The 27,803-nt window shown below is 36.8% G+C and overlaps 1 protein-coding gene across 1 annotated transcript; it reads left to right on the forward strand.

The window, feature by feature from the left end:
- The first annotated feature begins 23,394 nt into the window (after positions 1 to 23,394).
- Positions 23,395 to 24,990, forward strand: LOC124231351 (calponin-3-like). Its single transcript, XM_046648115.1, has one exon. The coding sequence runs from the start codon at positions 23,479 to 23,481 to the stop codon at positions 24,466 to 24,468; it is 990 nt and encodes a 329-aa protein (XP_046504071.1). The 5' UTR covers positions 23,395 to 23,478; the 3' UTR covers positions 24,469 to 24,990.
- Positions 24,991 to 27,803: the final 2,813 nt, after the last annotated feature.

The raw sequence follows: 27,803 nt of genomic DNA on the forward strand, positions 1-27,803 counted from the left end.
ATACGAAATAGAAGAGGACTGGCACAAAGGTTAGCTCAGTGACAATCTTCCTCAAGCAAAAAGAGGAAAAATGGCAATGGATGTTAGCTCAGGGCCAATCTTCCTCACAAGAATAAATAAATAAGTAAATCTCCTAAATTAGTTTATCATGGCCCTTAAACTTTGATCCCAGGTATAATTATCAGCTCTCTCCTTGGTGCTTTCACTATAACCTCTATAGACATCTTTCATAGCACCTGCAATAGTGTGTACTTCTGTTTTAATCTACCTGTCTACCCAACAACTATAATAAAAACTCTTTAAAAAGAAATGTCTAATTCATTCTCTATCTGTAATGCCTATATAAAAATATGAAAACAATGAATGAATGATTTTACCTAACTTCTTGATTCCTATTTCTCTCACCATAAATATGCAAAGATTGTATGTACACACAATAACATACAGTTCTGCAGTTTAGAATTTTATTCTGTAACTTAATGTATTGCTACATGGAACTCAATTTTTAACATGTCCATCTCCTCCTCATCAAGACAGTAATCAGGGCTAGCCCCAGTGGCCTAGTGGTTAAGTTCATCGCCCTCTGCTTTGGCAGCCCAGGTTTAGTTCCCGGGTATGGATGGACCTACATTGCTCTCTCAGTGGCCATGTTGTGCTGGTGCCCCACATACTAGGAAATAGAGGAAGATAGGGAAAATCTTCCTCAGCAAAAAAAAAGAAAAAGATAAGATAGTAATCAGGATATATAATTTTGTAAATGACAAAGCCTCAAACTTAGTGTTGAAATTTTTGAATCATGATGAGTAGAACCTGGAAAAGAAATAACTATTTAAAAGCCATATATAATTTCAGTTTAACAAGAGGTAGACCCAAATGTAATTTAAAGGAATAGTGTTTGTTTATGAAAAGTACATAAATCAATCTTTTCTTTACATATATGTGAAGCAAATATGACCCATTATTTGAGGAGAAACTAGAGCATCCTGATTGCAAGTACTTTAGTCTGATAATCTAATGATTATAGGTAATTCAAATTGCTGTGCATTTGTTTTATCTGAGCAATAGTTCTGAAGTTAGTGTTGCTTTGGTGGGGGAAATGTTTCTGTTCTCCATATGGGGTTGGACATCATGAACTATGAGTATGCATGTTTGCTCTCTATTCTCAGATACTTGTGAAGTCACCTATAGGAAATAAGGAACCAAAAGAAGATGGGCTGCAGAAAAGCACATAGCATTGCTCTTCTCAGATAGAGACCATAAGAAAACAGAACCATGGTGTTCAAGCTCAACCAGCCTCAACTGCTGATGTCCTAAATGTGTTTTCATTAGATAAATGTGACTTCACTGGTTTGTCCTTTGGCAGTTGGGATACCACTACAGTGAGCTTGGTATGGTAGTGGTATGGTAGAGTAAGATTTCTCTTAAAGACCTTTCATACTTCCTTCTTTAAATCATCTTGAGAAAAGGTGAAACCCCAGATACGAGATGAGAGTAGGGGAGGAAGGACTTAGACGGGCAGAAGAACAGGTTTCCAATCTTGTTTTGGTTCATGCTTTTCAAACCCTTTGGTTGGTAGAGTTAAATTGCACCCTGCCAGATGGAGTAGTTTAATTAAGTACAGAGGTTTCTTGTTAAGTATTCTCTGACCTCACTCAGTGAGTAAGATCTTCCTATTGAATAGCAGTCTCACAGCAGCACGCTCCTCCCTGTTAACCTCTGTTCACAGCTCAGTTTGAGTAACTGATTAACATCTGGGTCCTCAAGTAGCCTGTAACCTACATGAAGGCAGGGATTGTTTCTGTTTTTCATATCATTATATATCCATTGCCAACCATATAGTAGACTCTTGATAAGTATTTGGAAAATATTTGAAGATACATTGCCACATAATCATATCATAAGACAACTATAATTTTGTAGACATTTATCAGAGAAAGAACGAAAACTGAAACACTTTTTTAAAATTGCCATTGCTACCTAATTAATGTGTTAATCTTTGTTAATTTGTTTGATGGACTATATTTGCAAGTAGTTCCTGTAATTAGCAGAAGGTCTTCAGAAAACATCTGTTAATTGCACATTCCAGTAACAGAATTTCATCTTTCAAGACCTTCCTCCATAGACCAAATGTTTTTTTAAAAATAATCATTTTGCCCGTATCTTTATAGAAAAGTTTCCCCTATGAAATCTCAAATGCCGAGTTAATCCATTATGAAATAAAATCAATACGAGATTGGGCCATGACGAATCTGAGATAAACGAGTCAGGTTCCCATCAGTTAAGCGCTTAACCTTACTAGCCCCAATGACTTCCTGAAGCTACTTTTCACTTAAAAGCATCATTAACCTAATAATTTAGCAATGATAATATAAGTTGTATCGAACTGCTGTATTGGATTACACTCTGTTATTTATCTGAATTTTGTTATCAGAAAGAAACGTCAATATAAAAAAGTCTTCAATCAACATATTAATACTGTTTCTTTAAAGAAGGCAATATTTTAATGACAATATTAACAAGAGAGAGGGTTTATCTTTTAGAACATTTTAACTTACAAAACATTAAAAATGTTCCCTGTGTCTTGCCTTTCTTTAATTTTACAGTAATTCTGTGAGATTAGGAAGACACCTATTCTGGCTGGACTATAATTTCATTTTATAGGAAATGGCTTGTGAATCCTGATTCATTCTGAATCTCCTTTCTATGCTTTCTAGTTTAAGGCTTTATCAAAGAGCATCAACTAAATGTCCACTTACATAAGGAATTTTACTGGTTTGAAGTAATGAAAGGAGGGGCCGGCCCAATGGCATAGTGGTTAGGTTTGCACACTCCACTTCCACGGCCCAGGGTTCACAAGTTTGGATCCGGAGCACAGACCCACACACTGCTCATCGGGCCATGCTGTGGAGGTGTCCCACATACAAAATGGAGGAGGATTGGCATGTATCTTGGCTCAGGGACAGTCTTCCTCAAGCAAAAAGGGGAGGATTGCCAGTAGATATTGGCTCAGGGCCAATCTTTCTCACTTAAAAAAGAAGTTGGAGTAATGAAAGGAATAAGCATCTACCCATCTTATCTTACAATAAACAGAGCAGAAAATAAGCAAATGTGATAATGAAATATTACTGCATTGTTTTATGAAAGCATCAAACAATCTCTTAGAAAGTTCCTCAAGGAACTCAGCTCCTAAGTTAATACAAGCTGGTTAATTTATTCATTCACTCATTTATCCTTTCAACAAGAACATCATAAGCATCTACTGAGAGTCAGATATCAGACTAATTGAAACATTAACTCAGCAACTTGCCCTCCCTCCAGAATTTTATGCAGAAGTATTTCTTGACTGAAATGATGGAATGTTCATTTGAATCATGTTTGACAGTGTCTTGAATATTGACTTGAGAAACATTAAAATAACCATTAAAGAAGATAGCTCTTTCTTCAGATTTTATAAATATGACTGTAAAAGGAAATCAATAATTAACAAAATGGCCTTCAGACATGGGCAAACCTGGTTTTTCATTTCTACCTTACCACTTAAAAGTAGAGTGGTCTCAGAAAACTTACTTAACTTCTCTGAACTCCAGTTTTTCATGTGCAAGCAGATTAAAAATACCTGTCTTAGTTTGTGGTAAAGATTAAATGAACTATATGTAAAATTCTAAATACACTAATTTAACAAATAGAATTGTCTCGATAATTATTAGGTTTTCTTCTGGTTATCTATTGCTGCATAATAGCTGCCCTAATCTTAGTGGCATAAATTAGCAAACATGTTATGATGCTCCTGGTTCTGTGGGTCAGAAGTGTGAACAGGGCACAGAGAGGAAGGTTTGTCTCTGCCCACAACGTCTGGGGCCTCGCTAAGAAGATCGAATCATCTACAGGCTTCTTCACTGACTTGCCTGGCACCTGGGTTGGAATCACTTAACAACTGGAACTTTCACCTGGACCACCTACATGTGTCCTCTCCATGGGACTTAGCCTTCCAACAGCCAGACAGCTGGGTCCCAAAGTGATACACCCAGGACAAATCATTCTACAAGCAAGCATTCCAGGAGAACCAGGTGGAAACTGCCTGGCCTTTTACAACCCAGCCTCAGGAGATCCGTGGTGTCGCTTCCTTCTGAGCTTTCTGTCACAAGTCGGCCAAGATTTCCATGGGTAGACCTCCCCTACCAATGGGAACAGTTTCAAAGAATTTGGAAAAGCCAATTCATAAACCTGCTACAGCTCCTAGTTCTCCACTGTAGGTTAAATAAGCTGATCCCCGTCAGTGCTTGCTGCAACCTCTGCTCTGAAGTATTCTGCAACCATGTGATCACATCTTCTCAGTCACAGATATTAGAAGTAGTTTGATGAAGTCAGTCCTAGAAAATGTGATTCCTGACTTTTGAGTCAGTTAGAAGTGAATTCAAGCAGCTTTAAAACGGGACTTGTTTTTACACTTACTCCTTAACGGAGATGTTTTAATTTTTTTTTCAGTTAAGGCTTTTTATTTCTCTGTAATTTTAGGCAGTAAAAATTATGTCTCAGTCACATTATATGTACTCTACATAGGATCTTTCTTAATATCCACCATGGGTACTTTTATAAATAAGAATTCATAAATCTGAATTTCACTACTGATTTCTTTAATGTCCACCATGTTAGAATGCCAAATATTATGCTAAAACATGGAATACAATTCCAAATTTTCCAAATTCAGTTAGCACAATAAAATGATGCATACCATGTAACACATGTCAACATTTTTTTATTTCTTAGTGAAAATATGAGTCTTTCATATTTTAAAATAGTTACTAAAAGTATAGTCATCCAAAATCCTTACTTCATCTTTTTTATAAAGTATAATTTGAAAATTGCTGACACTAATTTACTTATCTTTTAACTATGTTATTTTTCGGTTATGATGAAATGGATGACTTTCTTCTGAAAGGCACATTTGTTGTGATTGGCTAGTTACATCTTATTCATCTTATTCTCCAGTCATAGGAAAAGGCTAGAATAAGGAGCATATGGTGGAAGTGTGGCCAACTGAAGAGTACTCTTGGATGCCTTAGACCATTTTAGACTTGGAATGGAAAGCTGCTACCACACGATACAAAGTAGTAGCTAAATAATCCCTTCCTTCTCATGATTTGACTCTCACTCATCTTTTTCATCTTTCTTTACCTGTTTTGTGCCATTTCAATTTGTTTCGATGCTCTCTGAAATAGTGGCAAATAGCTGCCTTGTTTTTCAAGGACTGTAGATTTCTGACAATTTAATTGTGTAAGCAGCATAAGACTGATGAAATTTTCTAACCTGACACAACTAATCACGGCTTTCCTATGATCATTTGCTTCTGAGAGCAATGGTGCTCCTTGTTTGGATTTAATTAGAAGGCCATATTAATATGCTGGAATGTCCAGCAGCTAATCACTTTGATGTAGAACTCTGTTGTTGAAGGTGAGTGGGGGAGGCAGTGGAAACAGTGAAGGGTACCTAGACCTTAATACTCTACTAAAGATATTAAAGCCACAGAATAATTTCCCTTAAATTATTCATTTATTCTGACTCAACCTGCTGCTTGAAAGTGGCATCTGAGCTGGTGCTTTATTCCCCATGTTTTCCCAGACAGAGGATATGGGAATTGCTCCCATTCAGATTCTGTTTCTTCTCTTTGTTAGTTCTGAGTTTGCTTATTTGAAAAGCATAGCTTACAGCTTTTATGACAGTTAAGAATAAAGATATCTTTTTTTAAAGGCTAAAATGCTGCAAAGAAGATTTTTTAATATGCATTACAATTTCTCCTTGGAATTTGACTTTAGCTACTCGGTCTATGTCACAGCTCTATGTGATCCTGAAGTTAAGCATCAGCAATATTTAGAAAGTGCCACATTGCTAGGGGCTGGATGAGTGTTTATGTGTTCGTGGGTGGGGGTTGGTTCAAATGTGAACAGGATTCAGTCCCTGTCCTGCAGTACAGATGGCTGGGGGCGGAGGGAGAGAGATATGCAGGGCTATCTGGTTGCAGATAAGTCTAAAACCATAGATAGAGGTTAATTTTATAAATCTCAGGTAAACTTTAAGAGCAGGGAGAGACAATATCAGATCTCAAGGTTAGAAAGATTATTCTAGAAGTATTGTGTGGTATGCACTGATGGGAGTTTGGGATGTAGGGAGAGAATTAAATAAGAGGTCCTTGGATTAGTCTTGGAATGGAGTAATGTAAACTATAATCAAGCTGGGTCCCCAAATGGTACTCATTTTGGGTACCATTGGAAACAGAAGTATGGAAGTAGAAATAAAAATTTGAAATAAAAACTGTTAAAGCCAATGATAGCATTTGGGAACTGGTTATAGAAAGTGACTGAAATATCAGGCATAAAAGGAAATAGAATTTGCCCAAAAAGGAAGTAGAGTGGAATGGAATGGAAAGGGATGGAATTTCGATTCTGAAATTCCTAGTTTTTCTTATCTCATCATTTGTGTCATCTCAAAAAAACCATTCTGTACTATGGAACAATATTTTTAAACATCATTTTCAAAATATACAGTTTGGAAAGATATGAAAGATGTTGAGGTTTTACAAAACATACAGCCACATGTGGTGCTCCTGAAGGGTGAAAAAGGGAGAGGAGAAAAGAGTTCCAGACAGAGGAAATAAGCCCTCGTGGGTCCAGGAGCAGGAACCACAGTACAAATGAGACGGGCGTGCCTTGTCAATGCAATAAACAGAGTTGCCTTTACCCTCATAATAAAGGGGATGCCACTGAAGAATTTACAACCAGCCATCTCTTTCAGAAGGTTAACAGATTAAAAGGTGGCCAAAGAGGATACTGAGAGATCTAAGAGACTGGCAAGAGTGCCAATGAAGGCCCAAGTGTAAGTTTAAGGAGAAGCAGAAAAAGAACGGTCGACCTCTGCAGACAAAAGATGTAAATTTCAACACTTAAATTACTGCAGCCTTAACCATTGTCAAAGATGACACTATTAGAGTCACAATGAAAAACAAGTTCAATGTCAACTCTACTTTGTTATAATAATAAAAACAATGACAACAATTACAACTTCAATTTATTGAACAGAAACTGCGTGCCCAAGACTTATCTAAGTACTTTGTTTTCTTTATTTCTTATACCAACACTGTGAGGTGAATTTTAATAGCTCAGTTTTGTAACTGATGCATCCGAGGATCAGAGAAGTTTAGAAACCTGGCCAATGTCACACAGATAGAAAGTTGCACAGTTTAGACCTCTCTGAATTGCAGGCCCAAATTTTAATGATTGTGCTCACGTCAGCACTATTCTTTATCCACAATGACATCATCCTTCTGTTTCATACTAACCCACTAACAGAGCAGATGCCAATTTTCAGAGTTTACAATTTAGTTTGTATTTTATTGATCGCTTTTTAGGTTGCCTCTTTACCTGGGGACCTTTAGGAGGTTTCCTTTATTTATTGGCAACACATTAAATGATAGTTTATATTGAATTTCCACTCATGAGATGTTTTCCTAAAATCAAAAAATACCATCCCAAGTGATAGGTCCTTATCGACAAAATAAACAGCTGACTGAGTTTGGTGTGCTCATATCTTCAGGTCTTTTTCCTTCCATAGTGATTTTTTAGATCTTAGCATCCATCTACTTCTGGGCCTATAGAAGTCCACCCATTAAAAACAAATTCTGTACTATACTTTGTTAATCTCATAGGCTCATACATCATGATATGTAGTTAGGAAGAAAAAAGGTAAAGGTGCATTTAGCTGTAATGGCTTTTTGTTTATTAGCATTTATTATTGAAGCCCAGCTAGCCTTAAAATGGTTTCAAATGGCAAATGAGTCATTTACTTTAAAAGCGTAGCCTAGATTAGCAATAAACAAGGGCATCCTAATCTTACTTCACTGAAGTCTTGTGACTGCACAATATCCATTTTTTAAAATAAGGATGAAGAATAAAATGCCATGTTAAATTTGTCTTTGTGCGTGTTTTAATGATTTCATTGACTTTAGCAGGTATTAATCAAAGTGTTTTACGACTAGACTTTTGCAACTATTTTGAGGGTTACAATTTTAATCTAAAAAATATATACTCTTTTCAGAGAAAAAATTTTAAAAAATTAGAAGTGGTTTCTCCCAACATCAAGTTTATTGGTAATTTTCCATCATGCACATAATTTTGGGGTCATTCAAAATTTAAATATAGTCCTTCTATTGGTTGCTTGGGCCATAGTTCATGTTGACTAGTACAAAGCAGGATTCCTTCAATTCATCAGTATTTGAAGCTTTCACATGGGTCTTTCAAATTTCTGTATATCACCTATAGAGTACACATATACGTGTACACTGCGAATCATATCTATGTTGGGGAAAGATTATTGCCAAAAAAAGAGAAATGTTAAATGAAGATATTTCAGGTATTTTCTTTAAGGTAGACATCTACAAAGTGTTAGCTATACAAAGTTTTCAAAGTTACTTTGTAGCTTCACAAGGAAAATGCCCCCACAGAGTGTACAGTCTGCGTAACGCAAGTCACTGTACTGAAAGTCGACAAGTACGGTTTATGAAATTTACATAAGGTAATGCAACATGACTTTATTTCTAGCATAAAAGGAGTAAAATTTGTAATGATATTTTCCTAGGAAGCAGTATTTTAAATATGTATATAAATAATTTTGTTGAAATCTAGAATAAATTCATGGTTATTACTTTGACAGAAACATTTAAACGGTGTGTTAGCGTGTGTATAACATTTTATGCCTAGAGAATTAGCTACATGGTCTCATCTTAAAATCTGCCAAAGGACTAAGCTTAAATTTGTGGGAAAAAAAGTAACACATAACATTCTGTATTGCTTACTGTATGCCAGGCACTGGTCAAAATGCTTTACGTATATTAACTTATTTAACAGAATGAGGAACATAATCTGTTTCAACATCAGCCAAGTAATTTTAACAACCAAGCAGCTGCTATAGAAATAACTGGCTACAGATGGAACTACTGAGTTACTCAGAAGTAAATGTTTGCCAGCTATTGGTGTGGTGAAAACATAGCCATGACATGACAATTCTAGGGAGGAATGAAGTGTACTTGCACTTGGAAATACATTAAATGTGAGGAAATTTTAAGTTTCCTTGAGCTTTTCATTGGCATTATAATGTTTTCCAGCATCTGATTGTGATACTACGCATGCTGCTTTATAAGCTCTCTTCTTGCGATATCGTCATGTCAGCAGAAGGAGTGTGGGTGAGTCTCTTTTGCTATTCAGTCAATTGAAAAAGATACATCTGGCTACCTACCCCAAATATGAAGGTCAACAGAAAGAGGCTTAACTTGACAACTCCACCACAAAAGTTAAGAGGTAAGGAATATACAGGTATATTGGAGTATACATCATAAATAATGACAAAATGCTTTGAAATATCTACCACCGGGAAATATAACGAACTTATGATTGGGCTTCTCCTTTCACATTAGCTGAGAAATATGGTATCTTTAAGTAGCATGACTTAAAATCAATTATAAATAAAAATCAAATCAAAATAAAATATACATATACGAAAATTAATTATTAAATTTCCATTCTTAAACTTAATTTCATTCAAAGCCCATTTTTAATCATAAGGATGCAGGTTTAGCCAACACTTAAATGCTAGCATTTCCAATGCTAACACTTCCAATCATATCAAAAGCTAACTCTATAAAATGATTTATAATAATGCTGAAGATAAACCTGCCTCTGTGTGTATATGTTGCTAATTCTACTCAACATCAAACTAAACAGTCTTCATTTGTACTCATTTAATCTAAAATGTGCAAGCCTTGAAAAAATAATTCAATTGACTTAAAATGCTTTTATTATACAATGTTAACTTTAATTCAGAATATATTAGATAAAATATCTCATCATACAGTGAGTATAAAAACATGTTAAAGATATTTATGTATAGCCCTAAGAATAGTATTACAAATAGGTCACTAGTAGACTCATACTATTTTCTCAATCCCTGGCATATAGACAAACTTTAGTTGCTGAATAAGAGCTGGCTATGACACAGGCATTAGACAATCAATTCTCCTTAATAGCAACCATTATAGATTTCACGTCTTAATCCAAACCATCCATTAATATGTTTGCTAATGAGGTTTTTTAAAAAGCCAAGCTGTGGACTGGTAAAGGTCATTTACCAGGTCATCAAGAAGCTCTACAATATATTGGCTAAGGACATGTACATGCGAGTCAGATGCGAGGGTTTGAATTGGCCCTACTGCCTGTTTAAATTACATAGTCTCTCTATTCTTCTACTTCTCCTTCTGTAAAATGGGCATAATCCCAACAGGTACCTCTCTCAAACATTGTCATATTTTGTAGAGTTAAAAATGCAAGAATTTTTAAGTACTACTAAGTTAGCTATTACTAGAATTAACATTGAAGTGATAATTCAACTCTGAATGGTGGTAGTTCCCTCAGACTAATTCATTCTAACATAAAAAAAAATTCAGATGAAACAGGACCATGCTTAGAAGAAATATTGAATGCAATCAATGGCTGATAGATTCACTCAAACTCTTACTAATGAAAGGGATTGAATTAAGAATCCCCTTTCTTAAATGCCATTCCCATCTCCAAGCCAGATTTTAAGATACATTCTCTCTCTTTGTCCTTTTCACTTCCTTGTTTCCTTTCCACTTACACCTATTTGGTCTTCACCATATGCTGTACGTCCTGATCTTGGTAAAGTAAACTTTTCATGCCTCAATTTGTCGTCTAAAGAATATAGACTGATTATTTTTTCAGTTTTTGTATAAACTTTTGGATGGAGTTGATGGTGGGTTATTAATAGCAATATTAGGTGATTATTTTCCATTACCTGATCTTTCACTTTTCAGGTGAGGGCTCAGAACTAATCAGGCCCCAAGAAACTCACACCAACAAATACATATGCAAATTTGGGAAAGAGACCTGATGGGCAAAATTACTAATTTCCATTAAGAAATAACCACCACAAGATCCAAAATACTCAAGTACTCTATTCCTTTCGAAATTGTAAACACTTAGCTTTGGCCAACATAATGTTAAAGCACAAGGAATCTCCATCCCTTTTTCTAAAATTTTCAATGTGTAAAACCTTCTAAAAGGAAGAAATAAAATTTGCATGGGCTCCTGGTGTTGATTTGAATTCTTCTTTCAAGTGTCCAAAGAGAAAAGTCTATCAAACTCATTATGCTTATAGCTCTTAAGGAACTATAAAACCAATTCAATACACATAACCACATAATCAACAAATTAAAATTAATAACAAATTTAATATGATGAATAATGTTTTACTGAAACTAATTTGACAATTTTGATTCAGTAATAAACAGATATAGCTATACACATGTTTATATTAAAAGTGAAACAATCATTTTGAATTTTAAACTGGAAATCAATGTCACTTACTATAAAATTACTGTTAAGTCTTCTGATAATGGTATAAAATCCAAAGCAAAACCTTTCCACAGTAACTCTGTGATAATGTGTACTGATATAAGTGTTATGTTAGGTAGCATGATACTGAAAAAGAGTATGGCCATTGAACTAGACAGCCTTGATTTTGAATTTGACCTCTGTCATTTACTGAATATAATCTGAGGAATACCACTGAATTTCTCTGAATCTGTTTCCTTGTCCAAAAGTAATAATTGCTACTTAAAAAATCATGAGACTTATGAGATTGACTGAACATGTAAAACATCAGCATGGTCCTAGTGTTTAGTAGATATTCCATAATTATTAGTCACAACCAGTTTACTTTCTTTTGGATTGAGAAATATTTAAATGTTACCATATGTGCATTGTACAACTTTGTTTTACAACTTTCCTACATTTCTAGAATAAGGAAAGGTAGATTTTTAGGAACTATATTAACACAATAGGTAGTTTTTCTGGATGAATGTTTATGAAAGAGATTATAGAATTTATATATTAAAAATAACTTTAAATAAGAACCATGATCTGATTATCAGTTTCATATAAATTATTTCATATATCCAGTGATTTCTTTGTTTTATGACAGAAACTTTATAACAAAAATATCTCACTCCTTGAGATTTTAAATATGTTTTCAGCCCTACAACTGTGGGCACTGATGAATAATAGCAAAAGGATATTGGGTGGGTACAGTAATGGAAAAAGAATTAGATTGTATAATCAGTCATATATGAATCAGAGTTTATCTGTTTCAAGATTTACTAACAATTTCAAGAAAGCAGTCATAAGACAAAGACAAAACAGAGAGAGGTCCAAGACCACCAATATAACTGTCCAAGCCTTATCTTGTCACATCAGGTTGCACCCTAGCACAGATTAAAATATGTGGTCTCCAGAACATATATGCAGCTACATCAATTACACAGGAGGAGCCATTTTTGATATGAAACTTCACCATTTTGTATTCAGATCATCATGCCCCATAAATCCATGAATTCCACGATCTTTCACTGGCAATTCTAGACAATCAGGCGATTCTTTCCAAAAGCATTCCCAAGATAAGAACTTTCCCACGAGCAAACACCACCAGTTTGTTTGCCAGTGTGTCTGTCATTAGCATGTTTACAAGTAGGTTTGATTGGGAAAGAAAGTGACCCAAGGACAAAACTCCAATAAAGGGAGAGAATCTATTTCATGCCTGCTGCTTAAATAATTATTTCCAAACCAGATAGTAGGATTAAAAGTAAAATTTGGCCCATAGTGGGCTCTTTAAATGAATGAAGAGCCAAGAGTGAGCCACATATGGAGACATTCAGCTCATGGAGGCTGTAGATAAATCATGACCACTGGAATGGTACAGAGCAGAGATCAAGACATGGCTGGAGAAAAGGCAAGTAAGCAACCAGGAATGGAGCTTAGACCAGAAGAGACAATGAAGTATATCTAATTAGGCAAAAAATCAAGGAAACTAGGACGTAAGCACAGGAAGGAAAGACCAAAGGATCTACAGAAGTCAGAGATTTGATCAAAGTACAACTCAGAAGCCACTGAAGCCATGGGCATCAATGACACTGTAAGCAACAACCTTCTGCTCTACATTCTGCTAGAGCAGGAGCCCACATGAAGCAGGTGGGAGCAGATTCATGATCACTCCTGCCTGAGAAGGAAACTGTACACCTAGAAACTGTGCCTTTATTCCAAGCCTTTTCAACCACATACCACACAATCAGCAACCAATAAAAGTGAGTTTGGGAACTTAAAAACAGAATTTTCCTTGATTGTTCCTCCTTTGCTCCTCTTCCCTATTATGCCTGTGTTTCACTGTATACTTTCTTTTTTGGTAAGATTTTAATTTCATTCATGGCACTTGCTAACCATTTGACCTTGATCATAGATTCAACTTCTGTAGTCTTCACTTTCTGTACCTTCCATAGATAGAGACTGACGCTCACTCAGAGGGTTCCATCCATTCCTATCCACGCTGGGTATCCTTCCCATCCTACATGACCCTGATCCTGGACTCCAATCTATAATATTTAATTGATAGTGCCTCTTCTGCCAGAAATAAGACTTTCCCAGCTGCCTTTGAGGGAAAAACAGACAGGATAGGTCGAAGTCAACGTAGGTTTTGATATATTTAATTAAAATTATAGCTGTATAACCTTCAGGTTAGCTGATTCAGATAAAAATACCTTCACTGAGAATCAACCAAATGCCAGGTCCTAGGCTACTTCTTTTACATACCTTATGCAGAAACTTCTTTTGCTTTTTCTTTTATTTTGAAGAAAGAATTTTATGGTGCTCTTCCTGGTTTATTAGATACAATTTCTAACACTTCTGCAATTCTGTGTGAATTTTGACACTATGGGGAGCCAGGACATAACACTAATTGAATAGACTCCTCAGAGACCTGCAAGCTGTCAGCTGTATAGAGATTTCTTTTTGTAATGCAATGTTTCAGTTCATTGCACACGACATCAAAAACCCAAGATCAGAGAGAATGCAAAATTTATTTTAACTGATATTTAAGAAGAAAAAATACATTCAACCCCTCAAAGTGTTCTTGAAGAAAAAGGGATTACTCAAAATATTTTCTATACTCATCTTTAACTAGTAGAGTTCTGTGGTTAACTATCATTTAAAATAGCGGCCTAGCAATTATCTTTGACTCCTTGGTGAACATGTATTTTTCTTGTCACTATTGTTATACAAAGAAAGCCCAAAAATATATAAGGTCACCTACCTACAAAAGCAAAAAGAATTGGTAATATGAACCCAAGGGACTACCTGGAGGAAAGTCATGACCACTAAACATATTTGCATGCATTCAACTGTCTAGGGAAGCAGACCAATTATACCGCTCCCAAAAGGTGGTTCAGTGGTAGAAAATGACTTCAAATAGCTTTTTAGTCTATTTGATTGATTATGTATGAGCCACTGATACTAGTTTGAATTTTAGTGTAGACTGAAAAGTGAGAGAAAGCAAACTAGGAGGCAAGTTACTCAAAAGAGCAAGTATATGGAGGACCACATAGGCAATTACTTATTCCATAGTGCTGAAAATTAGTTTTTGAATAGCCACAAAATGCATTGCTTTATATTTCCAGACACTGGTTTTAATCAGAGGAACTGAAATAACCTTGTGTCAACCTGAAGAAAAGACTGAGTAAAGAGCATCGTGATCGCCTCAAAACTTAAAGGAATTTGCACCTAGAATGGCTTGACTTCAAAGATAGATGCCTGTACAAAGAAAAGAGTTCATTCCTTTGGTTGTTTTTAAGCTATGGACTTAGAAGAAAACTCACTTGACTTCCTGGATAGTTTTACGGCATTTTAAACTTTCATTCTCTCTGCTCTGGAAGTAGATTTTGAGAACCCAGATTCTACTTTTGGACCTCATTTGCCAAAGGAATTATCACGACTCTTTATCTCATAGGACCCAACTTTACCATCATTCTAGTCTTTTCTTTCTAGCCTTTATTTTCATCGAAGAGATTAAAAAGATAATAATTGTTAAAAAAAAAAAAAACAGGCTCCAAATGGAGTCACTTCCACTAAGCCCTTCATCATCAAATCGAGACTTATTTACAGTTTCAGCTCTCCCAGAAATGGAATTTTAAACCACCAGTGAGGGATCATCTGGTCAGTACAAGTTGGGTAATCTGCCTGATAGACCCCTGCCCTCTCTTAAATGAAAGTAACCTTGCAATAACCAACTCGCTTTTTTTGCCTAATATAACTTCCTTGTTCCCACTCTCCTCTGCCTATAAAGTCTTTCATTTTGTATGGCTCCTTGGAGCTCCTTTCTCTCTGCTTGAGTCTGCTTGAGTGCTGCCTGATCCAAATCGATTTTTTGCTCAAGTAAACTGTTAAAATTTTTAATGTTCCCCAGTTTATCTTTTAACAGTTCTGGTTTTTGAAGAGGGAACTGAAGGAGACCCCCAACGGCCCCAGAGCAACAAACAACCAGCCATAAGGGTACCTGTTGAGTCCCATGAGCTTGCTGCTTTCTTGCTGTCTCTCGAGAGGATGGGTGAGTCCCTCTCCGATCCTAGCTCTGCAGCTTTTGCATGAGGAGCTTTCAGACTTTATTCGAGCATTTCTTTTTCTGGACACTTAAGCTGGTGGCCAGCTAGAGTCAGACTAGGTCTGATTTAGAAACCAGACTGGATCTGGAGTCAGACTGGATCCAATGTAGAAACTAGACTCGGCGGGGCGGGGTGTTGCACTGGTTCCAACTTAAAAACCAGACTGGGTCCAGCGTGAGGCCTTAGGTGAATAAGTTTTGTTCTAAGGTTGAACAAGCAGGTTAACCTTATCAAAGATAATCTGGAATTACGGCAACCACAGTGGAAAACTTTTAACCTAGATAAACCTATCCATTTATGAAGTGCCCTAGAGAAAAAGGGGTCTCAGCCAAACACTCACCATGAAGGGTAGCAGGGAAATGCTTTTTCCTCCTCCACAGTCTCTGGTGACCAAGAAGAGACCCACTGGGACACCCCACTTGCTGCAGACGGGATCCTGGGAAACCTGGCAGAAACTGGGAAAGGGTGAGAATTCTTACCAAAGTCAGCTCGCCCTAGATCTTTGTCTGCGGTGTCTGGTGAAGAAAGGAAGGTAAAATTTTCATGTTGTCCCTTCCTTTCCAAATTCAGATTGGCAAGCAAAAGACATTTGTGAGAATTAGGTCTTTGAATCGTGACTTGTGAATTGCTTTTGGGTACCCATTAATTAGGCATGCTTTCTCAGGGAGAACCGTGGCCTTCTTGTTAGTCTCATTTTGTGTCCTGAGAACTTGGCTTGGCCACAGTCAAATTGGGAGACCCCGAAAATAAAGCTGACACTCTTAGTCATTATACCAGATTGCCTTGAATGTCAGGCAGATTTGGAGAGATATGGCATATTTTTATCACAATAGGCATAATAAAAGAAAATTGTTTATGAAGGGAATACTTTGATTTTGTGTGCACAGCAAACGGTATAAGTGAACTGTGTAGAGAAAAAGGATTTCAAAATCATGCTGATCTACCTGCTGTGATTGTTAATTTTATTGTCAACTTGACTGGGCCATAGGGTGCCAAGATTAAACATGATCTTTGTGTGTCCGTGAGCGTTTCTGCGTGAGATTAGCGTTTGAATCTGTGCACTCAGTAGACGGTCCTTTCCAATGGGAGTGGGAAACATCCAATCCATTGAAGGCCTGAATAGAACAAAAAGCAGAGGAAGGGAGTATTCATTCCCTCTTTGCCCATCTAAGAGAGCTGGGACATCATTCCTCTTGTTCTTCTCCTACCCTTGTACCAGGGTTTACACTATCAGATTCCCTGGTTCTCAGGCCTTCCAATTCAGACCAAAATTATATTACACCACCCGCTTCTCTGGATCTCCAGCTTGCAGACAACAGATGGTGGGACTTCTCAGCCTTCATAATCATGTGAGGTAACTCCTCATAATAAATCCCTTAATATATCCCATTTTATATATCCTAATTGTTTTGTGAACTCTTAATACATCTGTCTTATTAGGGATATGTGTTTTAAATACCCTTGTTCTTATTCCTTTTTCATCTTGAAGAGAGGTTTCTAGTAACATCTCAGAGTGTCCCTTATCCTTTAGACTTTGCTTATTTATTATTTTTATCAATGGAGTGGATGAAAATATGTACTGCAAATATATGTTGGGTCACTTAATTCAAGATTAAAAAGTAATATGAATAAGTATACAAAATCAAATTTAGCAGGCAAGCATGAAGTTCTATATAGAGGGTTAAGATAGCCAAACTTGAAACACATGTCACAATGCTGTATAAGTTTTGGTTCATTTGTCTCAGTCTCCCTATATAAAGGAAGTATAAGATGTTTATATTTTCCTCAGTATCCTAAGCAGCTGTAATAGTACTTATTAACTAGAATTTATTTAATAACAAATGTTAGATGGATTAATGGATTAATGAATAAGTGAATATAGAATGAAAACTTAGTATTTTATTTTGTAAAGATCAGAATGAATTAGTTCACTATAAGCTAAATTTCTGCTGGTAACTCTAAACAGAGGACAAAGCTGTAGTAAGATTGATAAAATTATTGCATCATAAAAGAGTGATTAAAAAATTAATATATTGTCGGTCCATAAGCTGATTATGATTGTTTTCTGTGGCTCTGATTTCAAGGAAGACGTTAACACAATGCAGAGTATCAAGAATAGTGCTTCAAAATGTAAGTGCTTTGAAATTAAAGAAAAATGTAGACAATTTTAGGATAGTCGTTGTTTAATCCAAAGGATAAAAAATAAGAAATTGGCCCTTGCATATTTAAAGGCTGCCAAAGATAGGTTAGAAATTTTGTAGCTCTCTTAAATTAATTTCATTTAAAAGTGATTGATGGAAAACTGAGATTTAAGAGAGAAAAAAATCTAAAAATTCCATAAAAGCCAATTAATCTCAAAAAATAAAAACCACTTCATAAAGAATATTAGCAGTAGTTACACTGGCTACTTTGCAAATTTGTGTACTTTTTGCTTAATAGGTTTTCATGATCTGAATAATTATGTATAATCCTACTGAATTTATTCTATAGCCTATGGTTAATTTTGGTACTTGAACATTGTGAGATGAAAACACATGCATAGTTGGCATGGGTATAGTAAAAGAACATGGTTGGGAGAAGCTTTTTTAATAAAAGGGAAAGTCCTGGGTAAAAAAGAGCCATGGGCATCCAAATAATGATGTGAGGTCAGAGATATGAGACCTCACACAGAGATGTGGACATGTTAATAAGTCAAGAATGCTATATCTTTTAAATGGTAAAGTGGTAAATGGTAAAATACTAACTGTGGATGGACAGAACTAACCAGAAGGAAGATTGAAAGTAGAAATTAAGGAATAGCCACCATTTCTTGACTGAATATTTCGAACATAGAAGTGAACACTATTGAGAGGTATAGTACCCGTGAGTGTGAGGAGCATGCATACTAGCTTAGATATACAGACCTTAATTTACGATGGTTTGACTTAATTTTTTTCAGTTGTATGATGGTGCCAAAGCAATCACGTTCAGTAGAATCCATACTTTGGATTTTGAATTTTGATCTTTCCCCAGGCTGGTGATACGAGGTAGGGTACTCTCTCGTGATGTTGGATAGCAGCAGTGAGCCGCTGCAGCTCCCAGTGAGCCATGGGATTATGAGAGCAAACAACCAATACACTTACAACTATTCTGTGCCCATAAACCATTCTGTTCTTACTTTTGGTACAGGAGTCAATAAACTGCACGAGATATTCCACACTTTATTATATAATAGGCTTTGTGTTAGACGACTTTGCCCAACTGTAGGCTAATGTAAGTGTTCCAAGCATGTTTAAGGTAGGCTAGGCTAACCTGTGATGGTTGGTAGATTAAGTTTATTAAATGTATTTTTGAAATGATATTTTCAGTTTACGATGGGTTTATTGAGACGTAATCTTATTGTAAGTCAAGAAAAATCTGTACTATGAGATAAATCTCAAATGATACTATAAAAATAATCATGATTTCAAACATCAGGTCTTTTTTTTTATAGTTTCACATTATAATTGACTAATTTTAGTCAGTATCTTCTAACAGTCAAATAATGGCTGATAAATTTCATCAGGTTAAGATGCTCAGAAAAATATGAAGTTTTTTCTTTTTAGTCTGAAATGATATGCAAAATACCTCAGTTACTGCATGGCACACAGGAATTACTCAATAAAGTATTAGCTGTCCTCAGCATTATTGCAGTACTTCAGGAAGCAGATGACTGAGCCTTAGATGTGAATAATGATGATGGAAAAAGCAAAGAAAGACAACTAGAATAGACACTATTTGTAAAGAAAAAGTATTGACTAAAAGTTGAGGCTTAAGAGAGGGGAAAAAAAATTAAAAACAAGCAACAAAATCCAGGTAACCAAGCAGAAAAGTCAAAACAGTGGTGGTGCCACTAACAAATGGTAAAATGGACATACCTTCCTTGCTCAGTACTCACCATGTTAGGACTCATGTGCTCAAGGGAGTTAAAGCAAATACAGAGAGAGCCTGGGAAGTGACAAGAGGGACAGTCTAAAGATGAAGTTGGAAAAGTTAGTCGCTCACAAGATATTGTTGAAAGAGCCTAGGAGGGAGTGACGTTGAATTTATGAGGAAGCTGAGACCAGAAGTTTGAAAAATGATGACAACATTGAGCATCCTCAGAGGTAAGAAAACAAGATGGCTCAGAGTTCAGTCAGAAAAATAAGAGCATAGGATGAGGTAGTACAAGGAAAATGATGCAATACCGAGGAAATAGAGGTTAAAGATTTCTCAAAGAAGGGAATGGTTAGGCATACTAAGCACATGACATAAATCATTTTTTTTTTCTGCCTGCCTAATTTTTTTCCTAATCTCTTAAAGAATGCTGACCTCCTCCCAAGGACACACTCCAGAAGTTAAAAGCATTTAAATTCCTGTGAAGTATAATAAAACACATTCAAATTGATTTTTACAAAAATAGAGCTATATACAACTGATATTTATATAAATGCTGTTTTCTTCAAATCACAGTATTAGCATATAAATCTTGCCAGTGCGTAAAGTAATTTGATGAACATAGTGCAAATAAGATGAGGAAAGAACTTGTTAATCTAACCAGCAAAAATATTTAGAATTGTGAGAGAACTGAACTCTTGAAATTTAGTCATAAAAGTAACTTTTATTCATTTAATGAAAAAGTATTTTTAAAAATTTACTGAGCAACCTATTTTAGGGCCAGCATTGTTCTTACAGAGCAAACATTCTAGCGTAGAAGTCAATTAATGAACGAATGAATGAGCAAGTAAGCAAACAATATCAATAAGATAATTTACTATAGTAAGACATTCCATAGAGGAAATAGAGCAGGGGTAGAGATAAAGTGGAGGGGACTGGGCTGAGGGGCTATTTTCAATAAGGGACCAGGGAAGGTTTCTCTGAGGAGATTACATTTGAACAGAGATGTAAATGATGTAAATGAATGAGCCATTCAAATATTTAGGAGTAGCACCTAATATCAGATACCATGAACATCAAGTACAAAGGCCTTTAGATGGAAGCACACTTGGTATGTGTATAGATCAACGTGCTGGCAAGAAGCAGGCGGCACATGAGAAAAGACTAACTTAAAGGAATTTAATGGAAGGGCTATTTGGGACTAACAAGGCTTGATGAGGGACACTCAAGGACTGGAAACCATGAGAAACATTTAACACTCCTAAATCTAAAGGGGCAAAAAGAAGAAACAGACTCACTGGAACCTAGTGAGAGACTTAGTGGCTTAGAAGAGGAGTGTCCTCCAGGAGCTTAGCTATAAACAAATGCAGCCATGCCGGGATGACATTAGGGGGGAAGACTAAGGGACAAATACCCCAGGCTCTCTCTCGTCCAGTTCTCCAATCTCTTGCCCTGTCCTGCTATTTGTTGAACTCCAGAAAGCCAGAGGGTAACGGACCTCAGGTAATTAGACCATAAAGTGCATCCAGCAGGGCAGAGAAGGGAGAAAAGAGTAATGCATGGGGAAGAGGGGCTGATGGGGTGCAATCAGCACAGGGAGTATGAGAAGACTCAAAGAGGCTAGTGTGGCTGCAGCTCCGTGAACAAAGGGAACCCTCTTGGGAAGTAGGCAAAGTTGAGCCTTACCATCTGATTGGAAATCTCTGGAATGCTCCATTTTAAAAGATCACTCTGCTATATTCTCAAGAAAAGCATACAGAGGGACGAGCATCTGAAAGCAGATAGAGCACTTAAGAGTATGGCAGATGATGGGGAGGATAGGAAAGTGGTAAGAGGTGGATTAGACTTTTGAGTTATTTTGACATCATCTGATTTGAAATAACATCACATACAGATTCCTATCTTGTATAATAATACCTTAATGTCAATTTGGAAATCTTTTAATGAGTACCTGCTCTGTCCCAGGCAATGGGATAGAGAACTTCAGAGCAAAATAATACACATTCCCTTCTTAAAGGAGCTCACAGCCTATCAAAGGAGGCAGAACAAATATAACAATTACAAAAACATGTGCATGCTTCAACAGTAAAAATGACAGATGTCAAGGGCATCCTGTAGCTTCATTGGAAGGTGTGTTAGTGTCATTGACTTTTCAGATGTTTTGCATACAGGTTAAGCAGATTACTGAGGAAGGGGGACGAGAAGTGGGAAGGATGACTGAGAAGAAAGGGTATGTTGGCCAAGAATCAAGTGTGCAAAGTCACAGGGGCCTGAGCAAGTGGAGAAGAGAATCCAGGTCCCTAAGTCAAGGAGGGCAGGTAAGAATAGACTGCCTCAGAGGTGCTCAGCTCTTTCTCCATATTTGGATCCCTTGGGTGTTTTAGAAATACGTTTGTATAGATCCTTCCTGGAGACCAATTAAATCAGAATTTCAGGCAGAATGGCCTGGGAGCATGTGTTTTTAAAAAGTTTCCCAGGTGTTTTAGATGCAGAGCCAAGGCTGATAGCAGCTATCTCTAAATCCTGAAGAGCCTGCATTTCAGAAGAAGAGCCTTAGTTTTATTCTGAAGATTTGAGAGACATAGCAGTGTAAAAAAAGATAGAGTGTAAAGGAATAAAATTAGAAAAGGGAAGAAGCCCAGTTACAAGAGTATATAAGACAGTCCAGGTGAGAGGCGACAAGGGATATACCAATGGCAAGAGAAATGAAGATAGACAGGGGTGAAAGATTTCAGCGATAACTCAAGAGTGTTTGGCAACTTATTGAATGCAATTGGGGCAGGCAGTGAGATGAATAGATAGGGGGTGATGATGAAGCTGGAACGTCTGGCTTCGATGACCAGGTGTGTGATCTCAATAACCAGCATATGGAAAGCAGGAAGACGAACAGGTTAGAGCAGAGAGTATGGGAGTGGGACAAGAGGTGGAGGTGAGGAGTTCAGTAATGGGCATATTGAGTTTGAGATACTTTGGGACTTCCCACTGGAGAGATCCAGAAGGGAGTCACACATGGTTCTCCAGCTGAGAAGAGATGTTGAAAATACAGGTACAGATTCAAGAACCATAAAATTACATGAACCAAAATTGTAAATAAAATCACTTACAGGAAGTATATATTATAAGAGTAGAGAATGGAGTACCAACTCCTGGAGGGGGGCCCTTAGAATTTAAAATAGATGACAGAAGAGAAGGCTAGAAAGAAGGATGGTGTGTGACTCTAGAGGCATAAAAAGTCAAGCAAAATGGCATCACAGAAGCTTAAAAATGAGAGAATCTAAATAATGAGTGGTCAATATTCATTTATATACTTAAAAACAAAACAAAACAGAAATTCAACTTTGTGAACATACGGAACCAGGAATCAAGTTAGGCAAAATTTCCAGGTGGACACTAGGCATCTTGGGAAGGACAACATTCAAGTCACTTGGGATTGTCCCACACATTACCCGGAATTTAGCAACATGGCACATAGGATCAATTTCAAGCAAACTGAGTTCAGTGATTGTGAATTACTCATTTTTCTATCCTTACTCCCCCAATATACATACCACAATACCTGACTTATGGTGAGTGATTAATATATCTCTATAACTTTCATTTTTCAGTGGCAAAGTGAAATGGCTAAAAGGAAAGATGCAAAGTACCAGCCACTGAGCTGTTAATGTTATATTGATTCTTTCGTCCTGAAAAACTTCTTTGGGAATCTCAGCTTGGGAATAGTGTATTCCAGGTCTTGGGTATCTGAAGTCATAGTAAATAAGAAGATTTACTTGCCTGGATTGCAGAGCGCCCATGCATTTTTCATGGAAGAGGGAGTAAGAGAATTTCCTAATTAAAATTTGAACAAGTAGAGTCGGACCGAGTCGCCGAGGCACCGCCCGCGCCCCGCCGCCGCGCCCGGGCATCTCCTGCGCCGCCCAGGAGAGCGAGCTCCGAGCATCTCGCGTTGCGGCCTCTGCTCAGGGCCAGGAGCGGGGAAGGCGAGTGCGAGGAATCCCCCGGCCCGAGCTCAGCCGCTTCCCGCCGCCCGAACCACCATGACCCACTTCAACAAGGGCCCTTCCTACGGGCTCTCGGCCGAGGTCAAGAACAAGATTGCTTCCAAGTATGATCACCAGGCAGAAGAAGATCTTCGCAATTGGATAGAAGAGGTGACAGGCATGAGCATTGGCACCAACTTTCAGCTGGGCTTAAAAGATGGCATAATCCTCTGCGAACTCATTAACAAGCTACAGCCAGGCTCAGTGAAGAAGGTCAACGAGTCCTCCTTAAACTGGCCTCAGTTGGAGAATATTGGCAACTTCATTAAAGCTATTCAGGCTTATGGTATGAAGCCACATGACATATTTGAAGCAAATGATCTTTTTGAGAATGGAAACATGACCCAGGTTCAGACTACGCTGGTGGCTCTAGCAGGTCTGGCTAAAACAAAAGGATTCCATACAACCATTGACGTTGGAGTTAAGTATGCAGAAAAACAAACAAGACGTTTTGATGAAGGAAAATTAAAGGCTGGCCAGAGTGTAATTGGTTTGCAGATGGGAACCAACAAATGCACCAGCCAAGCAGGTATGACAGCCTATGGGACTAGGAGGCATCTTTATGATCCCAAAATGCAAACTGACAAACCTTTTGACCAGACCACGATTAGTCTGCAGATGGGCACCAACAAAGGAGCCAGCCAGGCGGGGATGTTAGCACCAGGTACCAGGAGAGACATCTACGATCAGAAGCTAACATTACAGCCAGTGGACAACTCGACAATTTCTCTACAGATGGGTACCAACAAAGTCGCTTCCCAGAAAGGAATGAGTGTGTATGGGCTGGGGCGGCAAGTATATGATCCCAAATACTGTGCTGCTCCAACAGAACCTGTCATTCACAATGGAAGCCAAGGAACAGGAACAAATGGGTCGGAAATCAGTGATAGTGATTATCAGGCAGAATACCCAGATGAATATCATGGCGAGTACCAAGATGACTACCCCAGAGATTACCAATATGGCGACCAAGGCCTTGATTATTAGATTCACACAGAGCAGCTCAGTATTTAGCCATTGTTTTTATTCAGTGAGAACCAAGCTAGCCTTGAGTAATTTTTATCTTGTCTTCCTAAAACACTATTATGCTTATTGTACCTAAAAGAAATATTGCCTTACATACATTCCTTTTTCCTTTTCTGCCTCTTCCCTAAATAGTTGCCTGTTAGTGCTGTAACAGTTAAATCCTACAGCATAACCGATAACTTTCATATGAAGTAAAAAGGAATACTGTGAAAGGGGAGTACTGTTGTACAGTCAATTCTTTTATGAAAGATCTATGCATTTTTACAATCTTCTACTTAAACTGGTATTTTCAAACAGTAGGAACCTATTTTTTTTTTTGTTACAGTTTAGTATCTCGTTTCTACATGGAAGACTAAACTCATGCTTATAGCTAAATGTGGTCTTTGCCAATTAAATTTAAGATGCAGCATTTTAGAAATTTACATATCAATGTTTCTACAGTATTGTTTGCTAATTTTTAAATAAAGTCATGATCAGTGTGCATTTGTGATTATATGTGTACTCATTCTCTTACCCAAGCTGACCAGATCTTTTCTGAGTGGTGTTTCTGAAGGAGCATGTACAGTCGGCCTGCAGACATTTAGGTCTGGGGGTGCCTCTGCTCTTCCTGTTTGTGCCAATGTATCAATGTAGAGTTGATCTGTTTTCTTCAACAGTATTTATTGCTGCATTTCTCAGCATAAACTTATCCCATTGTATTTTTTATAAATAAATATTTTTTTTGAACAACAACAACAAAAAATTTGAACAAGTAATATGGCTCATTTTTATATACAAGAGTCTGCTCTAATGCTTATTAGTAAGGATTTAGCTGTGATTTCTTAATTTGAGTTCCCTAATAAATAAAACAGGACAGTTCTCTCATACTGATCACAAGAATGACATTCGTAGAAGGATATTTTTTGGAATTTTATCATCTAGTACATCTGCAGGAAAATTTAACACTTATTGAAATGCCATGCTAGTCACATATTCGAGAACAAAGAGGAATTTGCCTATCATATATTTTAGCTTTTTAGTCTTTTTCCCTAGATGTTTGTTTTCAGTCCATTTTGGTCCTCAAGATATCAAGAATTTTAAGACACGTTTATGGGTTTCTTTTTTGGCCAACTAATTGTACTTTTTGAGTTTCCTCTCCCTGTTAGTGCAAGAGTAGTTACTATTTGTACTTTTAAACTGGAAAAAAAAAGATTGTGAATTTTACATGTAAAGACTCTTCATTAATCAGTATAAATTGACAAGTTCAGAAAATCAAAGTTAAAAATGTAAGAAATAAAGGGATCATTTATCTGCTGAATCTGCTTCCAAATAAAAGAACAATAAATCCCATACTGTTGTGAAATATGTGAGCTGGTAAACGCTTCATGTGCTTTGAATAAAATTGCACTTAAAATTCTAGGTATAATTTATAACAAATACTTTTTTCCAGGTTCACTTTTATGACAGGATGCATTCTCACTCAATTACATATTCTCTGCATTTTCTGATTCAAGATATTTTCACAATTCTAAAGGAGAACAAAAATAGAATAATAATTACAAAACAAAACAAAAAGAGATTGAGGAAGATAATTGAGCAACTTACTGTCAGCAACTAGATTTTTAAGGAACAGAAAAGTGCACTGAAAATACTGTCTAGTTATTTAAGCTAGGCTAAGATCTGAGTGTATGCTCTATGTGTGTCACAGAGAAAAAAATTACCTTTTGGGGAGCAGAGTAAATTTCTAAGATTTATTGTTTAACCACAGGAAGACTCAGTAACTTTGTATAAAATGTATACATTTAATGGAAAGTGTCCTATGCTTCTTATAAGAATTTGTTCCAAGTCTTTGTGTATAATTAATGGCTTGTCTACATATTTTTTCAATAAAACTATTCATGCAGAATTTTAAGTAGGCATTTTAAATACCAGAATGAATGTATCTTTGTGAAGATACCATTTATCTACCATAACATCCAAAGCATAATGAGGAGACTTTGATACAAGGCAGATTTAGAACTGACTTGGAAAACAAAGCCCTAAGATCCTGTCATGTCAGCACAAAGTAAATAAATTCATCACAGTGAGTTGAGATTTAAATTCGCAAACTTATCAGCAATGAAATTAAAGTGATTTTTTTTTACAAGTTTCTTGACTCCAGATTTTGTGGGTTGGAGAATTTACTTTCATTTTCTTTTGTTTTTTCGAGGAAGATTAGCCCTGAGCTAGCATCTGCTGCCAACTCTCCTCTTTTTGCTGAGGAAGACTGGCCCTGAGCTAACATTTGTGCCCATCTTCCTCTACTTTATATGTGGGACGCCTGCCACAGCATGGCTTGCCAAGCGGTGCCATGTTCACACCCAGGATCCAAACCAGGGAACCCTGGGCCGCTGAAGCAGAATGTGCGAACTTAACTGCTGTGCCACCAGGCCGGCCAGAGAATTTACTTTCTAATCAGGCCATTACTGCATATAAAACTTGAAATTGAGAGTTTTGCGTTTTAATTAGATACACTATAAGCCAAGAACCATTGAAGCAGCAAGTGAAAACCATCTTCTTCTCTTTTTGCTATTCTTTACAAAGACAACTTCTAGAATTTATTTTTATAACAACGGAGCAGAAAATTTCAGATCTTCACTAAATTTAACTTACGGTTTTTTTGACATAATTTGACAAGATCAAAATATGAAAAGAAAAATGTGTGTTTTTGATATGCCTGTAAAAGGTGTTCTTTATTCACTTTATCTGGTAGAAATAATGTAGAGAAAGAGTCCCAAAGTAGATAAATAGTCGAGGTACAAAAATCATACATAATTATTGAAACACAATTAGCTCTTTACCTGGCATGCCTCAGGAGGAAGAGGAGCATGCTGTCTGGAGACCAAGGCCCCTTCCTGGACTGTTCCTAACTCTCTCTGAGGAAATGCAGTTGCTGGTGCTGCAGAGAAATATCTGGCTCCCAAATTATAAAAGCCAAAGTCTTCAGAACAAATGATAAATGAGCATCTGTGAATCCTAAATTCTGAACCCTTTAAATTACAAGTACACATCGAAAGAGGATTCCATGGGTGGAACTGCAAAGTTTTGTCAAAATCTGTATATAAGCTTTCTTTTTAAGGGTCAAAGATATCAACATACATGTTCAAAGATATCTGTGACCCAGTAAAAATTAATAACCAGTTGCAGTTTTGTGCTGCAGCTGGCTTGTGCTGGCCTGTACCAACTTATCAGAGCGGATTAAATTTTCTGAAATTTTATGAGCTGGTTGTTAAACTGCTGGTAGCTTGAAATTGGCCACAGTGAAATATTCACACCAT

Source organism: Equus quagga, chromosome 21 (genome assembly GCF_021613505.1).
Source record: "Equus quagga isolate Etosha38 chromosome 21, UCLA_HA_Equagga_1.0, whole genome shotgun sequence".
Classification (NCBI taxonomy): domain Eukaryota; kingdom Metazoa; phylum Chordata; class Mammalia; order Perissodactyla; family Equidae; genus Equus; species Equus quagga.

Excerpts from the sequence above, each read along its gene's own strand:
- LOC124231351 (XM_046648115.1), top strand. The coding sequence starts at position 23,479 with ATGACCCACTTCAACAAGGGCCCTTCCTACGGGCTCTCGGCCGAGGTC.